Here is a 12,874-nt window from a genome sequence, read left to right as displayed (position 1 = left end):
TCTTCACACACATATATATATATATATATATATATATATATATATATATATATATATAAATCATGCACATCCATCATGTGCACTATATCATCTTTTTCAATCATCTTTCAATGCTCTCTTTCTCTCAGATATCTTTCATCTTGATCATTTATAATCCAAGTATCTCATTTTATGCCAAATCTTCATATTTACTAAATATCAAGGTATGGATGCTTTCACACCTGTTCCCTTACTTGAGGATACTTGTACTCTTTCTCTAGCTTATCTTCATTTGCATTCTCTTGATTACAGTAGTAATGATGCCTACTCTCATTCAGAAAAATACTGCATTGCCTATAAACTTTCTCATTTCTGTTATTTGTTTTCACAATATACATATCAACATTCCCTGTTAACATTCATACACTATCCACAATAAAACATGCTACATTGAAAACATTCAATATATGACTATGACCTGACTTATAATCTATTCAAAACGATCTTAATCTTACTGTCATCATATCTATGCTCACAAAAAAATGTAACAATAAACAAAACTTGACAAGAAACACATAATCCAATTAAAAACTGCACTCAATCCCATCTATCTTAAAAAACAAAATTAAACTTAATATACAACATGATATCACCACTCAATAATAAAAATTACCTTTACTGCATCTTCACAATGACAACCTTCCTCCAATTTATTCCAGAAACTGAGAAATGTATTCTATTCCCATTAGATGATTCTGCTTTGCACTCTTATATTGCAATAAATGAAATCCATGATACTGATTGCACCTTTTGCACTCACTAAGCTTATTTGCCGAAGCATTTCCATATCATCCCCTCCTGCACTTTTCCTATTTCTACACTGACATCCTACTAAATATTTGTCTGGTATCTCCAATACCATATATTTCAAATTCCCTGCCACCATTTTCATCCTAGTTCTCAACTCTAAGATACTATCATTAGCAATACTCCACTCTATTTGTTTTAATGTGAAGGATTCTTGCATTTTCGTGTTTAACTTAGTTCAAATTTATTCTCATAGCCAAATTACTTTTTAAATATAATTGAACATCTGCAAATAATGAAAATAGCTACATTTAAAAATTAACACTGAATTTTTATTTATTAATTTATTTTAGAATTTTCCTTTTCTAGTTTTATTGTTATCTTTATACAGTGATGTGAGACACGATACCTGCTTGATGCTGCAAGTAGTGTAAAATTGATGAGTAAAATTAAAAGATATATGGATGAATTTTGGATATGATATAAATCCTAAGGAAAATGATCAAACTTATCACAAAACCAGTAAAAACTATAGTTCTTGAGAAACCATTTGTCACCAAATAATGCAGGTGATCACAACAGAAATGGTTAGTTCCTTTCATTAGCATATTTTACTGGTATTAAATCCTTAGAAAATACTGACACTTGTCAGTCATTTTTAATGAGAAATGTGTTCAGAAATTCCATGGGAATGGGAAATACAATTGTTGAATTCTTCTCTGCAGCTATAGAGTTCAAAGTCTGAAGATATCTGAGTTGAAGAGCAGCTGGTGAACAAGAAATAACATCTGCTGCTTCTTTCAATGCTCGAGATGCTCTTTGTTCTCCTTCTGCTGCAATTACCTGTCAAAAAAAAAAAAGTTTTTTCTTCAGCTGATTACAGATATTTTCAAATTATAAAACTATAAACCTTCACTTATAATAATTTTACAATAACATGTACTAAAGTACTTTTTTTATTTGAATTCAGTCTAGTTTTACCAATAATATTCTGTAATATATGGTGATTACATTGTAAGAAAGCCCACTTTCCCATTTGAATATACATGATTTAGGAATAACATCACTGTCTTGACATTCATGATAATAAAAATCATTTACAACATTTATAGCAAAAAATATCACACAAGCAGAACACTTAATAACCATTTGAATAGCAAATCGAATATCATTGAGCTTAGATTGAGGAGATAAGATTGTTTTGGCTTGATTGGAATTACAACCAAAATAACCAAGTTTTTGGGACAGTGCAAGTATAATTCAAAAATATAATATACTGATATTATGTCATTATATTGTATTTCTGAATTATCTGTTTAGTGCGATGAAAAACCTGAATTCCAGGGGGGGGGGGAATCCTGATACCTCTGTATGAAACCGATGACCTTGCCTTCAGTTGAAAAAGTCCATATAAATGGTTTTTCACATATTTAACAGGATTCATAGCCAAGTCATTACAACTGAAGGGGAAATGTTGCATCATCCTCATAACTATGCTAAGAAGGCACTGAACAAATAATAATAATAATTATTATTATTATTTGTTATTATTATTATTATTCAGCCCTCAATGAGTCAAAAGACTCATCACGGGAGGTCCTTCCTAGGAAACACAAAGTCTATCAAGACTCATCATGGGAGGGTCCCTCCTAGGAAACACAAAGTCTATGATACCACTCCTTAAACTCATTGACCATTCTCGCTCTCACCACTCTATCAAGAATACATTCCATGGTTTAACCATCGTCCATGCAAAGAAACCGCTCCTCACCCTCTTTCTCACAGTTTCCTTTCATATCATCCAGGAATGGCCTCTTGTCATCACTCTTCCCACTGTTCAACCAAGCAAAAGAACTCCCCAATATCAACCCTGTAACCACCTCTCAACAGTTTAAAAGTCTCAATCATATCACCTCTCCTTCTTCTATCCACAACCTCTGCAGTCCACATTCCCTCAGCCGATCCTCATAACTAATATTGTACAGTCCTGAAACAATCATGGTTATCTGCCTTTGTACCCTTTCCACAGTTAATTTATCCCCTTCAAATTCTAGGGACAAAATCTGAGAACAATAGTCTAAGTGTGGTCTGATCAGGGTCTTATACAACGGAATGATAACTCTTTTATCTCTGCAGTTCAGTGTCCTTCTCATTATTGCAGCAATCCTCTGTGTTACCTTCACTACCTTTGCAATATGTCCCCTGAATTTCAGGTTTCTATCAATCATCAACCCCAGATCTCTTGTCTCCCCTACTTCCTCTAGTATAGCTCCTCCAATAGAGTATGCAGCAGCCGGCAAAGGTTGGTCGATTGGTAGAGCCTCTGCTACTAATGGCTCCGTTAAGTAAGTTTGAGCGTGGTTAGTAGTTGGAAGGGAACCAATCGTTCGATGCTGTTAGCACACTCTCCCTCGATGAGTCTTTGGACTCCCTGGAGGTGTCAAATAATAATAATAATAATAATAATAATAATAATAATCCCATCAGTGTGTCCCAAACCTCAAGAAGTTACATTTTGCTGCATTAAACCAATACCCCCAATCATTTGCCCATATGTCTAGCTTATTCAAATCCTCTTGCAGGGCCACCACATCTGCACTATTACTAATAACCCTTCCCAGCTTCACATCATCCACAAACAACTGAATATCCCCCTGCAATCCACTGACAATATAGGTCCGGGTACTGAGCCCTGTGGAACCCCACTTGTAACCCTCTGCCTCCTAGAAACTGCCCCACCATACACAACTCTCTGATATCTATCAGACAGCCAATCCTGAATCCAGTTGACCAACGTGACATCTGAACCCATGTGCTACAACTTAAATATCAGCTTATCATGTGGCACCCCTGTCAAATGCCTTCGCTAAATCCAAGAAAATGGCAGTATATGCCTTTCCCTCATCTACTGCTCTTGTAACTTTATCATAAAAGGCTAGCATATTACTAAAACAAGAGTGCTCCTTCACAAATTCATGTTAACTCTCACAGATAACATTACCCTCATCTGCCCAATACTGTATACGATCCCTCGCTAATTTCTCCAAAATCTTAACAATTACCGATGACACACAAACTGGCCTATAATTAGACATTCCAGTCTGCTTCCGCCCTTATGTAATGGCACTATCTTACCTTCCTTCCATTCCCTGGGTACCTTTCCCGTAGCCAGATTTTCATTGAAAAGCCATGTCAAAGGAGCTATCAGTTCTTTAGCACATTCTCTCAAACCCATGGTGAAATACCATCCATTCCAACAGCTTTACTGACATCCAGAGTACTCAGTATTTGGAACACACTCTCTCCTGCACCTCTAAACCTTGAACCTGCCCTATCCCTCTAGTATTAAAATTTACTCCTGGAGGAGTAAATTTTGGAGATGAAATACTCCAATGAAGTGTTCATTGAACAATTCCACTATGTCCTCTGGATCAGTCACTCTATTCCCATTTTTATCCCACAATGTCATTCTTCCACAATCATTTCTCCTCCTACTGGCTACATAGCTAAAAAATTCCCTAGGATTTTCTTTGGATCTTAGGGCCAGTCTCTTCTCATGTTCCAGTTTCGCCTTCCTTACCACACACTAGTCACTCTCCTGGTCTTTGTCTTATGTTCTTCATGCATCTTCTTTTCACCTGTCTCGTTATATCTCTTCCATAGCCTCTTTTTCGCATGCAGTTCCTGTTTAATATTGTTTGTCATCCACTTTACTCCAAATTGTGTGCTCTTCTTCACTTGTGGAATACAGCTTACTATTGCTGCTAACAAATATTCCTTCACAATTTCCCCAGCACTAATGATATCCTGGCCTTCCAATTCCTTCCTCCATGAAACTTCCCCAAGTTGATGTCTAAGACTATTATAATCACTTGCCTTATAATTCCACATACGTTCCTGTCTCTTTGATACTCCTTTGTGTCTATTCATCTTTCAAGTCAAAACCAATAAGATTACAGCAAGTTATATACACCCTAATTTCCTTGTTTCTCAAAGTTGTGGATGTTAGGTTTGATGTACAAATAATTAATAAAATTGCAAATAATGGATATCAGCATGATTATTTTTAGATATTAGATAAGAGTTTGAAAAAGTTAGATAACAGGAAGCTCAGCAAATAATAGGAGGGCGGATCTCAGGTAATTTACTATATATTGAAGACAAGCTAAAAATGTTTCTTTTAGTGTTATACAGTGATCAGCATTCATTTTAGACAAATTATGAAGACTACAACTTCACTGGCACTAAACAACCGGCTTCTGTCCAGTGTTTTGACTGCTTTTTTGGAATCTGGTGTGTAATGGTGAATCCAAGTCTCATCCATAGTAAAAAATCGATGCACAAAATCAATTTTATTCTTGTTAAAACACTCGAGCACTGTTCAGAGATTTTCATGCCAGTGCTTTTTGATCTGCATGACATCTTGCTCAAAGCTTTTTCATTTGCAATTCTTCATGCAGAATGTATCCTACACGTTCTTTTGAAATGCCTATAGTCTAAGCAATTTCACACACTTTGACTCACCGGTCATCCAATACCATATTATGCACTGATCAATGATCTCTGGTGTTGTTCCACTTTTTGGACGTCCTTCACATGGATCATCTTCAAGGCTGGTACAGCCGCATTTAAACTTGGCAGCCAATTTCTTAATTGTCAAAAAGGAAGGAGAAGAGTACCCATAAACTTTTATGAACTTTGAATGAATTTCTTTTGGCATTAAACCTTCTTTTACAAAGAATTTTATAACTGCACGATACTCACTTTTATCCATTTCAAGGGATACAGATAACACTTTGGCTTCCGACAGCTGTATAAAAAAACTACTTGATAGAATGACTTACAATTTCACATGGATGCTTATGACAGATGTGCCAACTTAGAAAAAAAAAATCTTGCTGATAGTGTTGCCATTTATGGTTTAGGCCGAGAACTTTTCAGACCACCCACATAGACTCTATAGTATATTTTGTACCATGGGTGGGTTAAGGATTTTATTTTATTTTATTTTATCAATTTTATATATATATATATATATTTTTTTTTTTTTGTATTTTTTTAAATTTATTTTTACAGTCTGGAAACACTGCTCTAGAGACCAAATACAGAACTTTTTTCAAGACACTTCAGGCATCCAATAAGTGGGGCAGTAATTTTACACTGGATACTTGTCATAATCTTAGAAAATGCATTCCACTCACTAATCACTTGTCATACAAATACCTACTTCTCATTCCCTACTCATATCCCTTCTTTGAAAAATCACTTCCACACATATATTAATCTGGGAACAATTCCTTACCAACTCATGTGTCTCAATCATATCCCCTCCTTCTCCTATTCATAAGGTTCTACAAAATTCATGTTAAAGACTATATAAAGTGAAAACATTACCAGGAAACTAGCAATAGCCTTGCTTTCCAGACACCTTAGTAACACACTTTCCTAGTATTAAACTTTCTTTTTCCAGTGTGCAGAAAACATACTCACACAGGCATATATATTTACAAACGTTCACATCATTTCAACACAGAATCGATCTTTGTTCCAATGAAGTTTCTCTTAGAGCTGAAACTCAACTATATACCATACTTTCCTATCTAGAATTCCTACAGAATTAATATAAACTAGTCATTCTTTTTCCCAGTCTTTGTTTTTCTTTTGTCATTCCTCTATGTCCAGAGTATACCTTGAAAAAAATAGCCAGAACTTTAAAATGATACAATCTGTGCACTGCCTTCAAGCCTCAATTGAAATTGGCTGCTTTTATCCAGAATTCTATCAACCTGAGAACCAGTTCCTTCTCCCTCTCCATTTCTGGTGTATAGAGTTCTTCGTTCCTGCAAGTTCGCAAACTATGGACAAACTGGAAAATCAGCCACTGACTATATGGAAGAACACTAAAAATACCTATAGTTATGACTACAGTCAGCAACATCTAACAGACCATGCTTTCAATACTATACATAGAATCAAAAAAAAAAAAAAAACATGCTCCATCACAGTAAGTTTAAAAGTAAAAAAATTTTTTTTAGAATCTGCAGATACTATTAAAAACAACCTAATTTAAAATAAATATGCAATATATGAAAATATTAATTCTTAGGATTCCCATGTTACGACCTGGCTTGTTGCAATGTTGACTGTGTGTGTGTGTGTGTGTGTGTGTGTGTGTGTGTGTGTGTGTGTGTGTGTGTGTGTGTGTGTGTGTGTGTGTGTGTGTGTGTGTGTGTGTGTGTGTGTGTGTGTGTGTGTATTACAATTTTATATTGTCTCTGTGACTGAGATGAAATAATGAAAACATTAAACAGTAGTATAATTCTTTTTGTGCTATTTTCATTCCATTAAGCCTGTAATTTAAGAACTGAAAGAATTCTTACTAGAATGAAGGGATTCATCCTCCCCCATCCAAAAGTACAGATTACTATCCACCTTGGTTTTCCAACAAGTGCTTTCAAGAAAAGAATTCTCTATTGCAAGTGGCTGGAAACCAGAACATTGGCACCCCACTTAGTTTACAATGCAGCAGCTGCAAAATGATCATCAAATAATTCAAATTTGACTCTTTGAAAATGCCAAGTGAAGCACACTTGCCTCCTGCTCAAATTGTATTCCAGCTTTCTGAATCCTTGAAAAAGGGATTTAGTGCAACTTCTGCCTATCCATGTTTCCACCTCTCTCACAACTATAACATCACCCAAAGACAAAGATGGCCTTCTGAAATCATTCACCTCCTCCAACTTCTACACTAATGATCCAGACAAAGTATCCCCAGTATTACCAAGAACTGCATATTGCATGATTTCTTCTAATAAAAGATATTAGAAGAATTCTGTATAGCTTGAATATCAAGAAGTCTTTTGGTCCTGATGGATCCTGCCCAATTGTGTTTAAAACTAACACCCATCATGTATCAACTTTACAGCCCATAATCATCGGGCTTCTAACTTTCAGCATGGAAAGAACCTATATCCAACTGATAGCAAAGAAATGAGATAAAAACCAGCCATCAGACTATCATCCATTGCACTTATCTCAGTTATATCAAAAATCATGGATTATCTAGTTATTCAGTGACCATCAATATGGATCCCACCACTCTCAGTCTACAGTGGATCTTATTATCGACATTATCCACCTACAGATCCAAACTTTTCCAAAGTTTGGTGAAACTCTTGCTTTTGATTGGATCTGGAACAATATTTTGTTCCTTTTTTTATTTTTCGTACAGATATATCCATTTGCAACATAGCTACAGATGATGCTGAAGAAATGAGCAGCACCATGAAATTCTCATTATATTCTGCAGAATACAACCTGTGAAATAATATCTTCATAGAAATATAAAACAATCAGCATCACCTTCATAATGCTTTTCTACAACAGTTTTTTCAGCTAGGAAGATTCTGGATGTTGCTACTTATTGCTTTTTTTTTTTGTTGCTGTTGTTGTTTTCAACTCTTCTGTTAGTAATGGATCATTACTAACAGAAGAGTTAGTAATGATCCATTACTAACTCTTCGTTTTTGATTTGGAAATCAAAAACAGATGGAAAGAATACTGTGAGGAACTGTACAGCAGAGTGGATAAAGAAAATGTGGAGTCCTTCCACCAAGAAAATTTTGATTTGGAACCTCCTCCACTTAGGCATGAAGTTGAAAGAGCAGTTAAGCAGCTCAACAGCAATAAGGTCCCAGGTGCAGATGAAATCCCAGCAGAGTTAATTAAGGCCACAGGGGATGGTGGGATAAGAGTGTTTCATAGATTGATTACAAGGATATGGGAGACAGGATCATGGCCTAGAGACTGGAAGAAGTCAGTTTTCATACCACTACACAAGAAAGGTGATAAGAAGGCATGCAAGAATTATAGAACCATTAGTTTGATATCTCATGCAAGCAAAATTTTATTAAAGATCATCCTAAATAGGATTGAGGCCAAAGTTGAGGCAGAGATGCCCGAGGAACAAGCAGGTTTTAGGAAAGGTAGGGGCACCAGAGATCAGATCCTTTGCCTTAGACAGATCATAGAAAAATATAAAGATTTCAGACTCCCTCTGGTAATATGTTTCTTAGACTACTCTAAAGCTTTTGACTGTGTTGAGCATGTGAAACTGTGGGAAGTAATGAAAAGAATGGGTTTTCCTCAACACATTATCAGGTTGATAGCCAACTTGTATAAGGAACAAGAAGCCACAGTAAGAACAGGTGTTGGATTGACTGACTGGCTTCAAGTTGGAAAAGGAGTTAGACAAGGATGTTTACTTTCTCCTCACTTGTTTAGTATATATGCAGAGGACATCATGTGTGAAGCATTGGATGAGCTCAAGACAGGAATTAGGATAGGAGGTAGATTGATCAGTAATCTGAGGTATGCTGATGATACAGTACTCCTTTGTAATGACATGGAAGAACTAGGACTATTTCTTAACAAAGTTAACAAGATCAGTAATAACAGAGGACTTCAACTCAATTCTAGCAAGACAAAGATCATGGTTCTCAAAGGAAAAACAAACAGAGATGCTCTTGAGAAACAAGTGTACCTTAATGGAGAAAGAATTGAGGAAGTCAGCAAGTTTGAGTACCTGGGATCCATTATTAATGTGAAAAATTGCTATTCAGAAGGTGTCAGAAAAAGGTTAGGAATGGCTAAAACAGCAGTCAGAGACCTGTCTAAAATCTGGAAGGATGGATCTATCTCCATGGGAACAAAGTTGAGGATTTTAGATGAAGTTGTTTTTCCAACAGCGACTTATGGATGTGAGACTTGGAACCTAAAAAAGTCAGATAAGAAACGGATATCTGCTTTTGAGATCTGGTGTTATAGAAGGCTGTTGAGGATATCATATACTGAAAGGCGTACAAATGAATGGGTGTTAGAAAAGATTAGTAGAACTTTAGGGCTCCTTAAGGATATTGATCAGAAGAAAGTTAAAATATTTTGGACACATAGAAAGGATGGAAGGAGGACTTCTCAGAACAGTAATAGAAGGTAAAGTTCCTGGAAAAAGAGGCAGGGGTAGACCATCAATGAGATGGACGGACGGCATGTGTGGAGTGACTGATCTTCAGAGAGTTGAGGCTGCCAGAAAAGCAAACAACAGGACTACATGGCGAGGCTTGGTGTGGAACATCACCAAACATTGGAGTGACCATACGGCATCTGTAGATGCCCAGTGAACATAGAGAGAGAGAGAGAGTTGTTGTTTTGATTCATTATACTAAGTTCATGTCTTGTTTATTCAATCTTGATCACAATTTTACCAAGGATAAATTCTGCCTTCATGTCTGGGGTAGGAATAACAGTGTACAAAATATCTTACTTTGGTTACCATTCTTTGGATCCACCCTTAGACTGTAAACTCAGTCTTAGTTCATCAGCCATCCTCTACTTATGAATGTGTTATACACAGCTGAATAGGCACATTGTATCATCACTTAAACTCAATACCCACAACTAATCTAATATTCCCAATTCCATTAGTTAAGAAGTTACTTGACATATTATTCTAATTCTCTAGTCACTGTCATACAACAAGGATGTTTTTGTTCAGATGACATGTGGTTATCAACAGTCAAATTATTAACATTGGTGACATATGACAGTGTTGTTACCTACTTTTTCCTCAACTTGAAAGGGAATAGGCAGCTTCTCTGACCAAGCTGCTTAATTTAAGTCTCAGCTGTGCTAAGTTGACAAGGGAGTGGAGAGAGAGAGAGAGAGAGAACAAAACAGTTCTGTTGATTAAAGAAGGTGCCAAGACACAGGTAGCAAATAAACATCAGTATCTCAGGAATGATTAAGATATTGATCAAAAAGTTGGGTTGGTAAAAGATAGAATTTTTAGAGAATTCTGGAATAGATAGACAAAATATCATACTCTATGGAGGAGGCAGCAGAGTTTGTGAAGGGTAGATCTTTCCTTAGTAAGTTTTTAATTTGTTAATAATAAAGGATATGAAGCTGATGACATGAATTAGAGGGCGGATGATAGACAGACATCAATGAACAATATTCAGAAGAATTAAACCCAGGAGAATGTGGGTGACAAGTTATCTGCTTTAGGACTCTGTAACAAGTAGACCACTGAATCTGAATCTGTCTCTGTACAAATGTTATTTACTTTATACATCAACGATAGAGGAAATCACTTAAGGAAAAATATCCAGTTGTTTGCTGATGATGAAAAACTGGACAGAGCAATAGTTAATAAAGATGATACAGAGATCCTGCAGAATGAGTTAAATAAATTAGCAGTATGGACAGAAAATAACTACAGTAGAAGAGATCCCAAGTTGTGTACACCGATGGAACTGGACTGACAGAAACTAATAAAGCTGGTTGGCTGGTTGGTTTGGGGTTTACTGATACAAGAACAGCAAAGGTCATACTGAAGCATAGCAAAGGTTACAGCAGTACACAATTCCTGTAACAAAGGTTACAGCAATACATAAATAGTCAAAGATAAACTAGTCTTTGACTATTTACAAACACATACAAAAACAAAGCCAAGCAATGCAGTATCGACATATGAATAAAATTACAGCAAAGGTTGGCAGTAAATAGTCAAAGAGAAATTAGTAAACAATATGCACAAAAATTAAGTTTAGCAGTATGTACATATAAACAAAATTTCAGCAAAGGTTATAGCAATGACAAGATCAAAGGCCACAGCAGTACATAAATAGTCAAATATAAACTAGTAATTAATATGTATGTACAAATATTAAGTTAAACAATGAAGTATCTACATAAATAAAATTACAGTCAAACGTGTTTCTACAAATTAATACTTTGTAAAAGGTTAAAAACATCATGCAATCTGTGAGTCCGATAACATCTGCCATAGTGTATATGGTTTGGCTAGATAAGTAAAAATTTCATTCCTCTCTCATATAAAGTGCTGGTACTCTACAAGAGAGAGGAATGAAAATTTTACTTAATGTCATATAATTTGTTTGTCAATGCTTCCTGCCATGATGATTGCCATTGGGCAATTAGCTTTGATCTTATAAACTGTCTGTAGCTGTATGGTACTGTCAAATAGTCCGTAGAGAAAGTATGAGCTGATCTAGCAACTGCATCTGCAGTCTCATTGCTCTTAATTCCAATGTGGAATTAAGAGAAATGAGAGGAGAATACCAGAGAAGTCTGGCATTAATCCAACACAACCAAACAGCAAAATTAAGGGTTTCATTTGTACAACAGGTGTAACACCTTATACAGTATTGGATGAGGATTATACATAGGAGAGGATATAACCTGTGGAGAACTCAATGAGTCTGTACAAATTGCACACTTTGGTGTGGACAGACTTATGTGTTCGTCGAACATGTTGTTTATTATTTTAATGGTATAATAGAACACAGAAACTAAGTAAATAATTAATTTATTAACTTGATGCTGATATTTCGCTGGTGTTATAACCAGCATCTTCAGAGCACAAAAACACTGTTTGTCACAATACGCGAGACTAAAACAACATGGTGTACTTAAACAAAATTGTAGCAGCAACACAAAGACTAGAGTCCTGATTTTGGCGCCCTCTATCTGGAAGAAGAACTGTGAACATCCGCATCAGCGAACATAAAAGATACGTCCGGAATTATCATTATGGGAAGTCGGGCCTAGCAGACCATGCACTGGATACCCCTGCACACAGGATCAACTGGAAAAACACAAAAGTACTACACAGAAACCCATATAAATCAGAGAGATTGTTCTTAGAGGCGACAGAAGCCCTAAAACACACTCCAAATCTCAACAAATATGGCTGTATTAACTTGCCGAAGATCTGGGAGACAGTCATATTAAGAAAAAACTAGCACGTTTCTAGGACTCTAGTAATATATGATAGCTTTTTTTTTTTTTTTTTTTTCTTCTTCCAGATAGAGGGCGCCAAAATCAGGACTCTAGTCTTTGTGTTGCTGCTACAATTTTGTTTAAGTACACCATGTTGTTTTAGTCTCGCGTATTGTGACAAACAGTGTTTTTGTGCTCTGAAGATGCTGGTTATAACACCAGCGAAATATCAGCATCAAGTTAATAAATTAATTATTTACTTAGTTTCTGTGTTCTATTATACCGT

At 35.8% G+C, this 12,874-nt stretch overlaps 1 protein-coding gene across 3 annotated transcripts in view; it reads right to left on the bottom strand.

Moving 5' to 3' along the window:
* Window positions 1-12,874, bottom strand: part of LOC150098028 (band 7 protein AGAP004871-like) — a 271,678-nt gene that overhangs the window by 24,575 nt on the left and 234,229 nt on the right. For all 3 annotated transcript variants that reach the window (XM_090406497.1, XM_090406498.1, XM_090406499.1), the window contains exon 8: window positions 653-1,629. In XM_090406497.1, coding sequence (XP_090262623.1) covers window positions 1,435-1,629 — 195 coding nt within the window. In that variant the 3' untranslated portion in view covers window positions 653-1,434. The remainder of the gene's footprint in view (window positions 1-652; window positions 1,630-12,874) is intronic.

This window comes from Typopeltis vanoorti, chromosome 16 (genome assembly GCF_054136105.1).
Source record: "Typopeltis vanoorti isolate ZY-2024b chromosome 16, IOZ_Tvanoo_1.0, whole genome shotgun sequence".
Taxonomy (NCBI): Eukaryota; Metazoa; Arthropoda; class Arachnida; order Uropygi; family Thelyphonidae; genus Typopeltis; species Typopeltis vanoorti.
The sequence above is the reverse complement of the archived record's forward strand: the minus strand, read 5'-3'. Positions and strand labels throughout refer to the sequence as shown.